Source organism: Syzygium oleosum, unplaced genomic scaffold (assembly GCF_021117445.2).
Source record: "Syzygium oleosum isolate NSW1041296 unplaced genomic scaffold, Sole_v2.1 Sole_v2.25, whole genome shotgun sequence".
NCBI classification, from domain to species: domain Eukaryota; kingdom Viridiplantae; phylum Streptophyta; class Magnoliopsida; order Myrtales; family Myrtaceae; genus Syzygium; species Syzygium oleosum.
In genome coordinates this window covers 3,293,219-3,311,195 of record NW_026607509.1, presented here as the reverse complement: position 1 = coordinate 3,311,195, position 17,977 = coordinate 3,293,219, and the positions used below count along the sequence as shown (strand labels likewise).

At 43.7% G+C, this 17,977-nt stretch overlaps 3 protein-coding genes across 4 annotated transcripts; 2 read left to right on the top strand and 1 right to left on the bottom strand.

The window, feature by feature from the left end:
• The first annotated feature begins 5,349 nt into the window (after nucleotides 1-5,349).
• LOC115671639 (auxin-induced protein 15A) lies at nucleotides 5,350-6,240 on the top strand. The gene has a single exon (XM_056302760.1). The coding sequence runs from the start codon at nucleotides 5,434-5,436 to the stop codon at nucleotides 5,818-5,820; it is 387 nt and encodes a 128-aa protein (XP_056158735.1). The 5' UTR covers nucleotides 5,350-5,433; the 3' UTR covers nucleotides 5,821-6,240.
• Nucleotides 6,241-10,921: 4,681 nt separating this feature from the next.
• On the bottom strand, nucleotides 10,922-14,005 carry LOC115663442 (uncharacterized). Its single transcript, XM_030585439.2, has 3 exons — nucleotides 13,052-14,005; nucleotides 11,927-12,095; nucleotides 10,922-11,633 (listed from the first exon to the last, which is right to left on the bottom strand). Exons 1-3 carry the CDS (start codon nucleotides 13,853-13,855, stop codon nucleotides 11,188-11,190), a joined length of 1,419 nt encoding a protein of 472 aa, XP_030441299.1. The 5' UTR covers nucleotides 13,856-14,005; the 3' UTR covers nucleotides 10,922-11,187.
• Nucleotides 14,006-14,209: 204 nt separating this feature from the next.
• LOC115663441 (pentatricopeptide repeat-containing protein At2g33760-like) lies at nucleotides 14,210-17,765 on the top strand. 2 transcript variants are annotated; one of them, XM_056302758.1, is made up of 2 exons: nucleotides 14,210-16,390; nucleotides 17,631-17,765. In XM_056302758.1, exon 1 carries the CDS (start codon nucleotides 14,451-14,453, stop codon nucleotides 16,314-16,316), a length of 1,866 nt encoding a protein of 621 aa, XP_056158733.1. In that variant the 5' UTR covers nucleotides 14,210-14,450; the 3' UTR covers nucleotides 16,317-16,390; nucleotides 17,631-17,765. The 2 variants fall into 2 exon arrangements, with proteins under 2 accessions (XP_056158733.1, XP_056158732.1); XM_056302757.1 differs by lacking the exon at nucleotides 17,631-17,765 and adding an exon at nucleotides 16,626-16,842.
• The last annotated feature ends 212 nt before the right edge of the window (nucleotides 17,766-17,977 follow it).

The following is a 17,977-nucleotide window of genomic DNA, read 5'->3' as shown; positions in this document are numbered from 1 at the left end:
AAAAAACACTAGTTCATCAATACCTTTGTGCACCATTCGAAGTCAATCTACGCAACGGTTGTGAGACCTTACCTGTCGATTGCAAACATAAAAAATGAATTCCCCCAGCATAGTCGTCATCGGACAAAACTTATATGCACCCTTCAATGAAATCTCTTTTTTTTGGGACACTTCTCTATCTTCCCCCAACAATATGTGAAAGTAGACATTTACAAAATGCCATAATCTATAGGTCTATATAACCACAGGGACTCCACAAGTCCAGTGCATTCGAGAAATTAAGCAAATCCATCAGATCAGACTTTCGCCAAAACAGAGAAGAGCTACCTTTTGTGCACCAAAGACGAGAGCACCATCCCCACCAATTGCTTCTCGAAAGCGTAGGAGCATTGCACATCTACTTGATTTCTCTCAGACTTCACGCCCAAACAGAAGATGAGAAGCCCTGGATCTTACTGCCTGGAAACAGTCACCTATCCGCCACTGACCATAGGTAAGCTTCCCTCTCCGATGCTCGTTTCTTGTCCATCCTTTTGAATAGTTCCTTCTCAAATCCTGCGTTAAACAGCGGATCAGGATAAACTATTGTGAGCACTATATGCCAAATTCAGTGAAAAATAAAGATTAAGTAGTGCTTTTATTTTTAAGAAATGGTCAAGAATATGAATAATTATAATAGAAGCAACTAATTTAAACTTGATAAGTATGGTAAAATTCGCGAAACCCATGAAATTGTTTGGTTTTCAAAATCAAGGTATCTACTCGTAAACTTAGGAGTGAGCTATTCCAGGTTCTAGTGTTTCAGGTTCCGTACAGGTTCCATCTGAAACATGAAACCTACCCATGGGAACATGTTTCTCATTTTTTAAAACCTAGAACCTACCTTATATACCTTGGAATCCGAAAGCGACTTTGTCACAGGTTCCAAAATCGGTTCTAGTATCTATCCAGGTTCCACATGTATTATTAATTGAACAATTACAATGAATCATTACCTTTAATGACCATCACTTGCTGCTATATCCACTTACAACAACTTATATTTAGACACACGAAGAATATGAAATATTAATAAATCATAAAATAAAAGTTCAAATTAGTGGTTCCAAATTATACACTTATCATCTAACGCCATCGAGCGCCGCAGGATCACGCGAAGACATGTACAAAAAAAAAACACAAAAAACTTGTTTAAGGTTTCAAGTTCCAGGTTCCACCTGAACCTACTCGTCGAAACATATTTCCTAATTTTTGAAACCCGGAACCTATCCTGCATATCTTGAAACCTATAACTTGCAGGTTCCCACCGGTCAAGTTTCAGGTTTTATCTTGAAACCATGCTTATCCTTACTTAAAACTATTCGAGTTAGTTAACAAATTAAGAGATTGCTCATGTCAAAAGAAAAAAAAAAATCGACGAGAATTTTCTAACTCTCTATTTTCTTGCTTCAAATTACTTAACTCGAAATCAAAGAAGGTTGTGGTATGATAATTTGGTGACGTAATGTAATAAATAATTTCAACAAAACGTTTTTCTTGTGCAAGAAAATAGATGATACTTGTACGTCATCACGCATCGAAAATTCTTAGGCACAATCTAGGCTTCGATGTTCTCTATCATTATAAGCATCTTATATGGAAAGTCAAAGAAATTGAAGAATATGAACATGCTATTTCCATACTCACGCGTCTAGGACCAATATGTTTTAAGGGAAATTTATAAATCTTAAAATTTATTGTACAGCGGCTAATTTAGTTTTAAACTTTATAATTTTGCTAATTTAGTTCTAACATTTTGACTATTTGTCAATGTAGTCCTTTTCGGTCAATTTTGGCAGGAAATCGCTAACGTGGTAACCAGTCTTACGTGGCATGAGCAGCTGACATTGACAATTTCTCTAATTTTTTTTTAAAAAAAATTATAAAAATACTTATTTTCCTTTTCTTTTCTTTTATTTTTCCTTCATTCGGTTTCTAGTCTGCGAGGTCACCGAGGCCCTGGCAATGGCTGTTGACCCTTGCCTGGGGGCTGGCGAGGGCTACCCTCGCTCGATCCGGCCACGTAGGACAGCCGGCCTTGACTGGATCGCCACGTTAGCGATCGTCGATTAAAAATTGGTCACAATAACTAAACTGACAAATCGTCAAATGTTTAGAACGAAATTGGCCAAATTAAAAAATTGAAGACTGAATTGACGTCCGTACAATGGCTTTAGACTTTTTTGGGTAATTTCTTACAGTTTTTAAGTTATTAGATGAAAGCGTAATTCGATATTTCAATGTTCTGTCCCTCCCGTCTCAAAGTATTCGAACTCGGAACCTCCTACCTTGCTTAATCCATCGCATGATTACGTGGTTTAACGTTTAAATATTCCTAACATTATTGTCCATATAGGCTTGCACTCAAAAACAGGTCCCGGTCAAACTCGCGAGCATTCCATCTCTCCTTCTCAATAGACAAAACAACGCATTTTGGGGGGGGACACGGGGGGGGATTAGAAAAAGAATGGCATGATAAGCTATCGGATGATTCAAGACACATCCCAATCACGCAATAAAGATCCGTCAGGCGTGTTCAACATTTGCGACAAATCTGACGGGAAAAGAGCAAAGAAAAAATTGGCAGCAGGCACACGAAAATTCTCCGGAAGGACCTGGCCCGACCGGGCTGACCTCAGGAACGAAGAAAATCGACGCCCTCTGCACATCTCTCCCTTCGTTTCTCCTTAATATAAGTTCGTCAACTTGGAACACGAACTCGCTCTATACAACACATGGATTATCACCACGTGGTCCGTGGATAAGCCGGTACAGATACATACAGCACCTTCTGTCCGGAGGACGGGTGAGATTTTGGAATATAATAAAGCTCGTCCATGTACGACCCTTGACTAGCCAGGCGTCCGCTCTCCCGTCGCAGTCGATCCCCCAGTCGGTCGTCGCATTTCGTAGTGGCGCGCCATTTACGGTCGTCCCGTTCACACCGTGCGGTTCTTTGGTCTCCGAAGGACAGGTACGTACTCGCTTCTCGTCTCCTTCTAGACCGGAGGCTGCTCCATGCTCCATTGTCAAACTCTCTCTCTCTCTCTCTCTCTCTCTCTCTCTCTCGTGGCCAATGATGGGCGGCTTTGAATTCCGCATGCAAACGTTTCAAAGCGAAGCGATTCTTCACGGTTGATGTTTCTTCTCGTCCCGAGTGGCACGGGAATCCCGTTTTCCTATTATTTGAGGAAATTATCGAAAAAGTCCTAAACATATTGTACTTATGTCAAATCAGTCATAAACCTTTTGACAATTTAGCCAATTTAATCATACACATTTTGGCAATTTATCTGTGTAGTACATCCGACCAATTTTGATAGAAAATAATGATGTGGAAGCTGTCTATCCCCAAGGAGCACATATCGGTGCTAATGTTGATAGTTTTTGAAATTTGTAATTATTTTTTTCTTTCTTTTTTTTTATTGTCAAGGGCTTGCAGGGGCCACCGGTCATCCCTTGCTGGCCACTAGCCGAGGCCTAGTGACCCCTGCCAACCAATGGGCGAGGGCCGCGACCCTCACTCGGATATAGGTGAGGGCTCGCCGGGCCTCGACCAGTGGCCTGTGGGGTCCACCGAGCCTCGTTCGGCAGCCCTCGCAAGCCCTTAACAATAATAGAAAGAAAATACAAATAATTACAAATTTCTAAAATGTTTCATGTTAGCGTCGGTCGAGGCACGTAGGATCACTAATTTTCACGTCATTAATTTTCGATCAAAATTGACCGAATGGACTCCATTGGTAAATTGTTAAAATGTTTAAAATTAAATTGGCCAAATTAAAAGATATAGAACTAAATTATTACAAATGCAATATATTTAAGACTTTTCGATAATTTTTCTCTTATTATATTATTTTATGTTGCTTTTTGCCGTTGTTCTTAATCTCTATTTTCAACTGCTTCTATGATTTTCTTCGTAGTATGCATAAACATTGTCACGCCCAAACGGCCACACCAGCTCTGTCTCTCTCTCCGCTGAAGTTGAGGTTGAAATTAGGGGAAAAAAAGGAGAATTATTAGGCTTTTTAGACTTTGGTATATATCTTGTGTTAAAGCACTTTTGGTACACACTGACGATTGGTGAATATTACGATGTGTTCCTTGCTTTTCACCTTTTATGAATGACGCGACATGCCACCTCTCCTAGTCCAAACACCACCACAATCGAAAGTAGATAAGATCATGACCGATAAGTGGGGAGGCAGGTTTCATATTTGTCTTAGGTCTAATTATGTCATTTTGAGAGATGGTTGTGGTTGGTGCTTTAGGTGCAAAGTCAATTGGGTCTCATTAATGACGGATAAGCATCTATTTCCACGCTGAATTATTACTAGGAGATATGCTATTTAAGCGTATCCGTTCGACTTTGTAATCCCAACTCTGTGGTGCATTTAATTGTTTTGAGTATGATAGTCTATAATACCATAATGGTGGAAGAAAACATGGGCCCCCTCTCATGTACAAACTAAGATGAAATAGATCGTTTCTCCTTCTCTGCAATTAACGAAATGAATATAGTAAGACGAGCAAGACAATACGCACAAATCGAGTTATTAAATGAGCTATAGGAAAAGTTGAAACTTGACCCCGATACCATTTCAAAAGTTTCAACTCGAATATATATATGCCTTTTTATATGGTGGATTGATATGTATATGCAAATTTTAAAAGGGATTGCGTGAAATGATTCTTGACATTCTTCCATATACACAAGCCAGTTGAGGAGGGTCGGAGAACAACGATGTAATCGTTACTTTTCTCGATCAGAAACACATGCCCTCATTTCATGTTGACCCAAAAAATGAAAAAAGATGGTAACCCCATACGATTCATAGGACTTTACCTTTTAAAATTACAATGCATGGTCTTCGTCAACTGTCAATATGCACACGAGACAAAAAGGAAAATTCGTGGCTTGGAATTGGTACTATTCTCAATCATTATCTTCTTCCTTTGACGCCGATGAAGAGTGCAAAGAATTGTATAGCCACCCAGCAAATGCATCAACACATCAATGGTAACCCTAAGTGCTACGAGGTGGTTGTAAATGTTGCCCTCCATCATTGTGTTCTCATTTGATACACAGATCTCCAAAAAGAATTATTTATAAATTGCTTCGATCTATTTGAAAGTCAGAACGAAGAAAACTCCACTACTAGTCAGAGATTCCCTCTAATATATTTCCGCAAAAGTCAAACGTCGACCACTCTTGATTGTGAGACAATCGCTCCTTGCCATTTATCACCTAACATATGTATAAATCTCTCCTTCTCACCCTTTACTTCTAAGCAATAATTTCGACATCAGATCACCATCTCTATAACTCTTCACCCACTTCAAAACTCTCTCTCTCTCTCTTTCTCTCTCTCTCCTTCCCAATCTAACTGACATATGTTGGGAAAAAAGATGGTTTCCTTCAAGAAACTAGCAAAGAAGGCCAAGACGATGGGCGGCGGGGTGGACCGTGAGCAGTCGCCGCACCACGAGTTCCTGCTCGGTGAGTCCGAGGAGGAAGCGCCCTCGTCCCCGAAGACGCCCAATGGCTTCTTCGCGGTCTACGTGGGGGACGAGCACCGGAGGTTTGCAGTGCCCACGAGCTACCTCTCGCATCCTCTTTTCAAAATGCTGCTCGAGAAGGCGTCCAACGAGTTCGGGTTCGAGCGGCGCGAGAGGCTGGTGGTTCCATGCAGCGTGTCCACATTCCAAGAGGTGTTGGGTGCTATCGAGGGCTGCAATGGGAGGTTTGACTTTGGGAAATTGGTGGAGGAGTTCATATAGTGCATGGATGATGAAGCTACCAGATGTTGAACAAACAGGTTTTGCATTAGAGAGGTGATTTTGTGAGGGAGTTGAAAGTTTTTGGAGCAATCGATATGATCTTGATCTCCCCTTTTTTTCTTGGTTTAGAGTGTCATGAACATACTGGAAATGTGCCTTACCCAAAAAATAAAAAAACATACTGGAAATGTGTCATATGTGATCTAGCATCAGCTCCCACCATGTAATCCATTCATGGTCGAGCTCAAATCGTTAAGGAATGAGAAAGTTTCAATACATTAGGACAGTCAAATTATTTTGATTAGTGTGAGTGCTATACCTTCTCTCCATTCATGAAACCGTCCAGGCCACAGAAAAACAAAAGCATTGCTATAACCGCATTATGATGTTAATGAAGTTAAGCTAAAGATTAGCATCTGATTTAACCTGGGAAAGAAAGAGAGGAGAAAAAACTTAGCAGCTAAATTATTTTACAAAGCAATTTGTTTCGACGTCTCTTCTGGACGAGACAACTTTCAAGTATTGTGTTGGGTACAAGAACATGCGGAAGGGGTGATTTTCTGGTTAATTATCTAGGTGGTTGTCGGAAACGAAAATAAATCTGTTGGACGTAGAGCAAGCATGATGCCTAATCAAAACTTTGGGGTTTGTTTTATGCTTTAGTTCGTAAGTCGATTTCATTACAGATGGTTCCTTCGATTCATTGACAGAGACCCCATTCGTGTCCATGAGAACTTTATAGGCGTTCGGAGGGATAAGTACAGCGCAAATGCCATAACTTTTGTACGGAGGACACTTAAGTGCCATAACTGTTTTTTGGCTCACTTGAGTGCGATAACTTTCAATAAAATGATCACTCAAGTGCCACTTACGAGCTGATCGTGAAGGCCCGAAACCGCGGCTTTTTCGGTCGAACAGTGACCTTCCCGGCAAGGCGAGCACCACCAACTTGAAGAGGGGGTGTCGGTGAATCATTCCATGGCCTCCGTTTGTCTCGAAATTTCCGTTTTAGCCTCCGTTGATGAAGGTAAAAATGCTTCGTAGTCACACAAATCGGCTCGATAAATGTGTGACTACGAAGCATTTTTACCTTCGTCAACGGAGGCTAAAACGGAAATTTTGAGATGAACGGAGGCCATAGAATGATTCACCGACACCCCCTCTTCAATCTTGTGGTGCTCGCCTTGCCGGGAAGGTCATCGTTTGGCTGGAAAAGCCACGTTTCGGGCCCTCACGACCAACCCCTCTGACAAGCTGGTCGTGAGGGCCCAAAACCGCGACTTTTCCAATCGAACGGTGACCTTTCCAGCGAGGGGAGCACCACCAGCTTGAAGAGGGGGTGTCGGTGAATCATTCCATGGCCTCCGTTCGTCTCGAAATTTCCGTTTTAGCCTCCGTTGACGAAGGTAAAAATGCTTCGTAGTCACACAATTTGTTGAGACAAATTGTGTGACTACGAAGCATTTTTACCTTCGTCAACGGAGGCTAAAACGGAAATTTCGAGACGAACGGAGGCCATGGAATGATTCACCGACACCCCCTCTTCAAGCTGGTGGTGCTCGCCTCGCCGGGAAGGTCACCGTTCGATCGGAAAAGCCGCGGTTTCGGGCCCTCACGATCAGCTCGTAAGTGGCAATTGAGTGATCATTTTTTTGAAAGTTATGGCACTTAAGTGAGCCAAAAAAAAGTTATGGCACTTAAGTGTCCTCCGTACAAAAGTTATGGCACTTGCGCTGTACTTACCCCGGCGTTCGGATGAAGACCCTCTAGGAAAAAGTGCCAAAAAAGTCTTAAACCTTTTGCATTAGTGCCAATTTAGTTCTAAACCTTTTTTTGGTGCCAATTCAATCCTAAACCTTTTGCATTGGTGCCAAGTTAGTCCTAAACCTTTTTTTGATGCCAATTAAGTCCTAAACTTTTTAAATTGGTGCCAATTCAGTCCTAAACTTTTTGTTTTTGTGTCAATTGAGTCCTTCCGGTCAATTTTAACCGGAATTTGCCGACGTGGATGCCTGCCAACCGGCGGCCGGTCACCGGCGCCGACGTGGCGCCGACGTGGACAACTTTAATAATATTTTAATATTTTTTTGAATTTTTATTTTTTTTCCTTTTTTTCTTTTTTTTTCCACTTTTTTTTGTCCCCCCCTCCTTCCTCTGGCCGGTCGCCACCGACGACCGGCCAGAGGCCAGAGGCCGGTGAGCTCGACCTCGCCGGCCACGGATGCCTCAACGAATTGGCACTAATGCAAAAGGTTTAGGACTTTTTTGGACTAAATCATTTAGTATTGGCACTAAAAAAGGCACTAAAAAAGGTTTATGACTAAATTGGCACTGATGCAAAAGGTTTAGGACTTTTTTGGCACTTTTCTCTACATCACAATTCCACGGATGCCTCAACGAATCTCGGTCGTTAACTATTTCATTTCACAAGTCAACGGTTTAGATTTGTCGAAACACTGATAGGAGTACAGTGCGCAGTAAAGAATTCAGCGTCTGTTTCTCCCACCCAACAATCGCTTGAAATCTACGTCACAAAATCTTTACCAAAAATTAGAGCTAGGATTGAGCCGGGAGATCGACACGAGTCCGAGGCATGTGTTTCGAGGTGCCCGTGGTGCGAGGAAGTAGGAGACAAGGCGCCTGAGCATTCAAGGCCGAGAGCCCAGGCAGGCCGAGCCGGCACCCGACCCAACTTCGGCGGACAAAAACCCAAGTCAGTATACTTCATGAGAGAGGAAAAAATCCTGATTAGAGCAAAACCTACTCCTACAGGTCTGCCTAATTTTATCTTCCCAAATTCACATCCCCACTTCTTGCCTTTAAATGGTCAACGGAATATTGAGTTCTCATATTCTCCCCAGGCAGGACACGAAATGTCGGGCTAAGAACAGAGATTCGAGCGCATTATCAGCGAACACCACTACATCAGTACTTTGATGGGACGATGGTTGGTCCCAAGTAAGATATTAAAAGGTCTCATCTTTATTTTCATTCGGAGTTCGGAAATCAATTAAATGCAAAAATCTTAAAGATTTGAAGAAATTGGAGGCGCGGGGCATGCGGGCACCGACATATTAGAATAAGAAACGCATTTGTGAAACCTTCCGTTACTGTAATGAAAACAGACAAGTTACGAGCAAACATTGCCGAAAAAGTTCATTGGTCTTCGAACTGAATCCCGATCGTGCGCCATTGCTCGGCGGAGATTCCATGAAGCGACAGCAAGTGCAATTGCAAGTGCAAGTGCAAGTGCAAGTGCAAGGTGCTCCGTTCAACTCTTCCTTCATTCATTTAACCCATCGATTCCGATTCCGTTTGACCCGGTAAAAAGGGGACCGGATCCCATTCGCGGGACTTGGAAAAAGTTGGGTTTGATTTGGTAAAAAACAGCGACGGCCCACGTTCTACGGCTGTTAATAGCCCCCCTTTCACACAAGGTCTTGCTTTTATATATATAAATCAAATTGTGCTAGCACTAAAAAAATATAGAAAAAAAAAAAACCTTTGAAAAGCCAAAGGGTGAGACTCGGCATGCGCCTTCGACCGGGTCAAACGAAAAGTGGAAACCATATGGAAATCATTTAGCGTTAATATCACGAAAAACCCCAAACTGGTATACGTGTGACAAATTTATCATTCGTTAATTTCCGTTAAATTTTACTGTCAAATTGCTGAGTTAAATGACACGTGACAGTTGACGGATATATCATTTTGAGGTTTTACCCTCTATTTGGCATCGGTGTACTAATTTATGATTTTTTTGTGTTAATCTAATTTAACAAATGATAAATTTGTCACAAACGTACCAGTTTTGGGTTTATGGTAGTGAAAAAATTTAGTTTGGGATAAATTTATCACATGTGTACTAGTTTGGATTTTTTAGTGGTCAAAAAATTAGTTAAGGGTAAAATTGTCACAGATATACCAGTTTGGAGTATTTCATGGTATGAACCCAAATCCTTTAATATACGAGAATATTCTCAAATTGACTCTTCGCTTTGATTAGTAAAAGTAAAAAACAGTACTCCCTTTTTTTCGTCTCAATAAGTGCGAAACGTCATTGTAATATTAAATTTTTTTATATGTTCCGAGACACATGTTCCTCATTTGTTACACAACCCATGTGTACCACCATTAATAGATACTTACGGTTTGCAGATATAACTAATTCGCGAAATCAATGACGACGACCATAAATTGTGTAAAAGATAAGTTAAATAGATTGTGTACTTAAACTTAAGTTTTGATATTAATATCGATGAACAAGTTATTACGAACGCATAGTTAGTATATAATTCATGCGAAACAGAGCTTCCTCGGCCAAGAAGCATGTGCCTTCACCTCAGTTAACAAAAAAGAATACCAAAGAAGATGGGGTTGTGCGAATTATAAAGTATCTTTGCTAGAAAAGTGTGGAGCGGGCTCGTGAAATATTTCCACTAAGGTGATGGATCAAGTTAGAAGCAAGCAGTCAAGATGGACGGCGAAGAAACGAACCTATGGCGTACACAAAATGCACGTATACGAGTCCCTTCTTTCACCACTAATAATGCAGAGGGCAAGAATTGCAAACTGTGACTCTACTTGTGTCCACATGGGCACCACTTTACTAGTACCATATCTTGTTAATTCTTTTGACCCTAGGTTTTAATCAATGGCAGGATTCGATTGCCGAATCTAATGGGGGATTCGATGCAAGCTTTTCAATTCGACTTGTTGGATGCAGTAAGCTTGAGCTGCGAAAGATGGATTCAATTGAATTCATTTGTTCCCTGGTTCAAATATCCCATTGAGTTGTTCGACTCGTGCGTGTGCTCATGTCTCTGCGAAGCTTTTGATTGGCGACAAGTCGGCACCATGATCAGTGTTTTATGATCTGTCATGAGTTGGCTCAAACTCTGTTTTCCACCAAGGACAGACACCAGAAACTCAGTTTTTAGTATATGAACTCGCCTAATTGGAGTTTTGTTGCTCTTGATTACTCATATCATGGGCACGATGCATGTGAGATCGGAGTTTGGTCAGAACCTTTTCAGAGACGGAGTTTTGCATCCATTTGAAGTAAAATTGATGGAACTCGTGAAAGAGCGTGTGCACGATATGAAAGGCAAAGAGGCAATTGATTATGAACTTATTGATAAACAAATTGACTCGGTTGTGTTGGATGAATGGATTGAGAAGTGATGCTGAGGTACTGGGCAGTCCTCGCAGGCAGCTAATGTTCTATGCGCCTCAAACTGTTAATGGAAGGAATGCTTTGAAGCCTCCTGAAGAGGTCATGGATAAGGGCATCGAGAAATGGAGTACCAGTCTTGTTGGACAGGTTTTTGGGTAAGGGACCAAGTCATAATATGATGCAATCAATTGTCAATCAGCTTCTGCAAGAATTCTCTTCATATCATCAATCAGCTTTTGCATCTGCTCCCTCGAATGCAGAGGAGACGGGTACACGCATGCGCAGTCCAGCTCTCCATCCCGTATGGTGTCGAAGAACGCAATAGACGGGCCGACGCCGTGTACAGAGGCGCACCCGATGTAGTCTCCCACTCCGATCTCCTCGTGCAGTGGATTCGACTCGTTGACGACGGTATCCTCAAACACAGAAACAAAGGCTGTTCTGAGGGACGAAGACACGGTGAGGCCTGGGTTGTCGATGGCCTTGCACATGAGGAAGTTGAGGTCGGCCATGTCGGTGAAATGCTTGTTCCAACTTTTGGCGTTCGCGAAGGCCGTGTAGGTTCTCTTTGCCAGGTCCCATAGCTTTTCGCTTCCACATACATCGTGCGTGTTGAGGATGGCCGAGTGATAGAACCCTGAATTGAATATGAACAAAGCATGAGCAATTTTTCGGGTTAGAGATGAACTATGATGACTTGCTACATACAAAATGCGGAGAGATCAGCTTGCACTAATAGCTTCTAATGATGCAGCATGAACAGAGTAAGGTCCAAGACCCCATCTTTGCCTAAAGAATAGAGAAGAGAACTAAAAATGCCAATAGGTTGCAGACTATACAATATGACCCAAGTGAGTAGTTTCATACTCCTTGAATAGACAAAAGGTACTCAAAAGTTTTCATCTGAGAAGAAAAGACGATTAGGCTTACCGGGCTGTTGAACAGAAAGAGGTGGGTCGAGATACGAACGGCAGTCGACAAGGGTGACAACAGCATATTTCTCCCATTTACTATCGGCAGGTTGCTTAGAGGCATGTGCCGCGATCAGGGCGGCCGCTGCCAAAGCGCCGCACAGTTTGATCTCTCTCGACTTGCATCCCTGCAGTACTTCGCAACTTAGTATGTTTGAGCGATGTATCAGATGAAATCACTCGTCAAGCATCACCTGAATCCGTTCCCAAGATATTCATAGGCAGCGAGACGTTCCCCATTTCGGCAATAGCCCTACACACATTTCTTGCATCCAATACAAACAGATCGGGCAACCTAAGAATCCTAATAGAGAGAATGCCCACCGATTCTCCTATAGCCAATACATACACAGCACATATCCTGCAACAAGGATGTGTGGCTATCGATCGATATCAATAACAAACCTCAATGCTAACAGCTCGGACTTGAACAACGGAACGCGGGAGTTTTTCCTCTCCCTAAAATAAGTATTCGAAATTCTCAAATGCAATGGTCATGCCTCGGTCATTTCACATGGGTCAAGCCCCTGAAAACAAGTACTCGGAGCATTCTAATTCGTCGAGAATTCGACAAACAAAAGGACCACCAGATAGTTCCTCTAGCCCATATCCAGAGTGAAGAAACGATGAAACATACAGACCCCAGCCGGATCACAAGAGATCCTATGTTCGGCTCATGGACGGTCTGTCGGTAGATGATCGTATTTGCGTGCGCGAGCGACAATGCGACATGATCCTGAACGATACAGTCGACATCCTAGGCCCCCTCCCGTCACGAAAGGATCAAGAGTTTCTAGCTGGACCACGGCAATGTCCCCGCCGTGTGTTCATCTTTTTCCTTCTTCCAATCGGCCCAACTCCATGGTTGTAACTTGTCCATTCCAATCAAGTTCACCGTGATATCCGGCATTGTTACATGCAATTCAATATCTTATTTATGCAGTTTCTAAGGTTCTGTATCTAAATTTTTCCCGAGGATTGAAAAGAACTGCTGTAGTTTATGTAGATATTTCAACTCAAACGAACGAGACTGTCAAAACGGACAAGAGGAAAAGAGCAAAAAGTAAAGCTGATCGGAACTTACGGCGACAAGCCTCTGAGTGTCGTCTCTGTTCATCTTCAACCTCACCATCCGAGAACACCTCGGCGGCTCCGCCTCCACGAACTCCAAGTTCGCGAGCCTGAACGAGTTCAGCGAGTAACCCAGCAAGTCCATCCCACGCGCCCAGAACGGCTTGTTCGCCTTCCCGCTAGGAACCAGCTCCTCGATCCCCAGATAAGCCTCCTCCTCCTCCTCCTGCAGCTCCTCCCCATTTCGCCCCTCCGCCGCCGCCGCCAGCAGCAGCTTCCGGAGCAGCGCCGCCGCCGCCGCCCGGTCGCACGCGGCCGTGTGGAGCCGGAGCGCCAGCGCCCACCGGTCCTCGCTCAGGTGGTAGAGACTCGCGTGGAACACGTCCGCGTCGGCGTCGGCGTCGTCGTCGCCGGAGCCGCGCCACGCGTTCCGGTTCATCTCGTGCTCGAGGATGACGTGTAACGGCGCCGTCCCGGCGCCGTCCGCGCCGTCGCCGTCCTCGCCGCTCAGGATGCGGGACGTGGAGGAGAGATCGAAGGGCGTGATCTCGAGGTGCGGGGACGAGGGGATGACGAAGGAGAAGGCGTTGGCGACGGGGTCGAAGCGGATCCTGGAGCGGAGCATGGGGTGCGACTTCTGGAGGTCGTGGAGGGCATTCCGGAGGAGGGACAGGTCGGGGGGTTTGGCGAGGAGGAGGGCGAGGACGGTGATGCCGGTGCCGCCGGGGACGGCCCTGCACCAGCTGTACTCGGTGCCGCCCACGGCTCGGGTCGCGGGCTCCGGCGGCGGCGGGGGGTCGGGGCTCTGATCAGACATCGACGGCGAGGGCGAAAGGAAGAGGAGGATAGGATATCAAGAACCGCCAAGAGAGGGTGCGACTCCGACTCAGAGTAGCAGCATCCAGCAGCACTCTGCAAGCCGCAAGGCATTAACTATCTTTCCCTTTAATTTAAGATTTCATTGTCTGAAAATATAATATGGGACAGACATGTGACGTTTGATCGGAAGAACGCACGCGACAGTGCGATGATCCAATTATTTTGCTTACTCTTTTGTAGTACTTCTTTGTCCCTTTCATTCGCGTGAGTCCAAGAGCATCTGGGTCCAGAGTTGCGTATGGGAGTTTTGCTGGTGGAAAAATTCAAAGATTTTGACGTTGCATCTGTACGCCCGAGGTTTTCCTTGTTTAGTCCGAACGTGAAAAATCAATAAATCACACGCTTTTTACCGCTGCAGGATTGAGCTGCGGATGAATTTGGTCTCGTAGACAAGATAGTTTAACCTGCCTTTACGCTTGCGCATCTCGTGACGGCGACTGTAGAAAAGAAGCAGGGCAGGAGGGAAAGCCCAACAAAAGGAGTCTCCTTGCGCTGCGAAGCTAAGTTAGAAATTCAGACCCGTTTTGAATTTGATGTTTAAACGGAAAGGCCGCTGTTTTCTTCTGGCGCCAAGCGATGGAAAGCTTCGTTTTCGCTCGACTTCGTTGGCTCGTTCGGCCCCGGAGACTCTCCCTCACTCTCGTGACCATCGAGCGTCTGAAGATGCGAACTTTTTCGTCCCCAAGTTCTGGGTTTCGTCTCTACTGAACTGTAAGGGCGTTCCAACTATCAGACAAGTTCACACGCTCGTCGCCGTCGCTGGGATGCTCCGTAACCTGTACGTAGTGAACAAGCTCCTTTACATGTATTCTTACCATGGAGCTCTAAGAGATGCGTATGCCCTGTTTGGAGTGATGACAGAGAGAGACCCCGTTTCGTGGAGTGTGATGGTTGGTGGGTTCGCTAAAGTAGGCGACTCTTTCAGGTGTTATGGGACTTTCAGGGAACTCATTCGTTCGGGAGCTCAGCCTGACAACTACACATTGCCTATGGTGACAAGGGCTTGTAGAGATACTTCGGACTTGCAAATGGGTCGAGTGGTTCAAACTGTTGCGTGGAAAAATGGGTTGAGTTTGGATCGGTTTGTGTGCGCGGCACTGGTAGAAATGTATGCCAAGTGCGGGGTGATTGAGGACGCGAGGCAGTTGTTTGCTGAAATGCCGGAGAAGGACCTCGTGACGTGGACTGTCATGATTGGCGGGCTTGCAGATTCTGGGGATGCTGACGAATCACTGGAATTGTTTGATCGGATGAGACGTGAAGGAATTGTTCCCGATAAGGTTGCTATGGTAAATATTGTTCATGCCTGTGCCAAGTTCGGTGCTTTGCATAAGGCTAGAGAAGTCCACAACTACATACGCATGAAAAGTATAACTCTCAATGTGATATTGGAGACCGCTATGATTGATATGTATGCAAAGTGTGGCTGTCTCGGTTCTGCAAGGGGAATTTTTGAGACTATGAAGGAAAAGAATGTTATCTCGTGGAGTGCCATGATTGCGGCTAATGGGTATCATGGGCAAGGAAGGAAAGCTCTTGACTTGTTTCCGATGATGTTAAGTTGTGGGATATTGCCGAATAAGATCACTTTTGTTTCGTTGCTGTATGCATGTAGTCATACAGGTTTAGTTGAGGATGGTCTTCGAATTTTCTCTTTGATGCAAAATGACTACGGTTTAGAACCAGATGTGCAGCATTATACTTCTATGGTTGATCTTTTAGGCCGCGCTGGGAGATTTGGCGAGGCCCTGAAATTGATAGACCATATGACAGTGGAGAAGGATGAAGGTTTGTGGGGAGCCCTTCTTGGTGCATGTAGGAAACACAGGAACATAGACTTGGCAGAAAGAGCGGCAAAGTCCCTTCTTGAGTTGAAATCAAATAATCCAGGGCATTATGTTTTGCTCTCGAACATATATGCAAATGCTGGTAGATGGGAAGACATGGCCAAGATTAGGGACCTCATGACCAAACGGAGATTGAAAAAAGTTCCCGGTTGGACTTGGATTGAAGTGGCCAACAAGGTTTATCGGTTTGCTGTTGGAGATACTAATCATCCACGTTCTCAGGAGATTTACTTTTTCCTGAGGAACCTGTTTGAAAAATTAGAGTTGGCTGGCTATTCCCCTGATACAGATTTTGTACTGCATGACGTTGACGAGGAAGTTAAGATAGGAATTCTATCAACACACAGTGAGAAACTGGCAATTGCATTTGGGCTTCTTGCAACTCCTGAGGGTACTTGTATCAGAATCACAAAAAATCTAAGGGTTTGTGGGGACTGTCACACGTTTATTAAGTTTGTATCAGCAGTCACTAAGAGGGCGATTGTCGTCCGAGATGCAAACAGATTTCATCACTTCGAGGAAGGTGCTTGTTCTTGTGGAGATTATTGGTAACTGATCGTTTGGCTTTCTGGACGTCTGTGACCTCTTCTCCTTGGATGCCGAGTCATCCCCAGAAAAAGAGAAAGGTAACAGAAATCAGAGGAAAAGATTCCTTAAAAAGAATTAAATTCATTGCTTGTGTAGCATAATTGAAGTGAAGTTGTCAAATACTGTCGGTTTGTTCTCCAGAAAGCGTTTAAATTCATTCTGGGGCATAATTAGAAGAGGCGTTGTAAAAGTGCTGTTAGAAACTGATATCTTGTGAGGATTCAAATACCATGCTTTCCTCCTCTAATGTCATCCTTTTATAATGTATTGCAGAGCCACTGTTTAGGATTCAAATAGCTGGACAGATGGGCTCTCATGGCACTGATGTAAAAGCTGTCTAGCTTGGTTGACCTTCATGTTGATATTCCTAACAAAGAGTTGCTAAAATTTCGGTTGGTGAGATTGCTCGCCTGTGAAAGAAGCTTTAGTCAAGCTTAAAAAACAACAGCTCGGGGATGTTCAGGTAGCAATTATCATTTGCTGCCCAAAATGCGAATATACTATTGTTATTCCCTTTGTGGAAAGACTCATAGTCCCTAGAGAATGACTAGCCGCTTTAAGTTTGGAAATACATGTGATGTGACCTTGGTAATAGAAACTTGGATAATCACCTGTGTTTGAAATATTGTACAGTTCCAGGGAATTTACGATAAGTTACTAGTACTCCTACTTCTTCGACTTTGCCGTGTCCTCTATTAACAAGGACCCAATAAGGATACGCTGTTCCATTCCAGGACCAGAATATTTGTTTTTCGTATGGATGAGATCATAGTAAGTAGCTAGAATCTGATGCAACTAGCTCTTGTTTATTCAGAAGTTCTCAGGACGGTCAAAACTTTGTTATTCCATTTGGAAAGCACCTCTGGAAAGAAAATGGACATTGTAGTCGTTGTCGTCGCCGTTGTTGTTATTGTCGTCGTTGTTAATTCTTTGTTGTGTTTTATTTAGAGTGTTAAAAGCAATTTAGCTGACTTGTACCAATGATAACAACTGAACAGTGACAAGAATAGAAAAATGAGTTGACTTGAATCTAGCTTTTGTTAGGAAAAGCCAAAAGCCAGCAGAAATTTCACTTTATCTTGATAATTGTTTCTGCATAATACTTGGCCACTCAGCCTTTTGTCGGCACGTAAATGGAATCGTGGAAGAATATTTCAAGTGGCAATACATCCAAGGAGTTAGAGCTAACAAAAGAACTGCAGTCTAGTTGAAGAAATCTCAATGCACTCTTCCTTTATATTCTGTTCTTAAGCTCATGGATTTAGAATGCTTCGGCAGGTCCTTTGTATACCAAAGCATGCAAGCGCATCCTCATCATTTCAGGGGAGTTCTTTTCGATCTGCTTGACGTCAACACATCATTGTTGGCCTGGATTCTCCAACATTGTACCGCGATGGATCTGTATGAGCCCTCGTCTCAGAGAACTTGAAGAATCCTGCTGCAGGAGAGAGTAGCAGAAGCGAGAATTTTCAATATGAACTCCTGGATTGTTTTATGCCTCCCCTAGAAGAAGGGGAATGGCATTCCGAGTACTTCTTCGTCAATTTCATGATAAACAGAAGATGGATGCAGAATGCCGGCTAATAGCCGATGCCTTCCTAAATGCTCTTTCTCATGTTGATGCG

Bases quoted from the DNA above. Each gene is read 5' to 3' on its own strand.
- LOC115671639 (XM_056302760.1), top strand. From the start codon at position 5,434: ATGTTGGGAAAAAAGATGGTTTCCTTCAAGAAACTAGCAAAGAAGGCC.
- LOC115663442 (XM_030585439.2), bottom strand. From the start codon at position 13,855: ATGTCTGATCAGAGCCCCGACCCCCCGCCGCCGCCGGAGCCCGCGACC. The intron at 12,096-13,051 runs GTAAGTTCCGAT...GAAGTACTGCAG, and splicing joins ACACTCAGAGGCTTGTCGCC to GGATGCAAGTCGAGAGAGAT. The intron at 11,634-11,926 runs GTAAGCCTAATC...TATTCAATTCAG, and splicing joins TCTTTCTGTTCAACAGCCCG to GGTTCTATCACTCGGCCATC.
- LOC115663441 (XM_056302758.1), top strand. From the start codon at position 14,451: ATGTTTAAACGGAAAGGCCGCTGTTTTCTTCTGGCGCCAAGCGATGGA.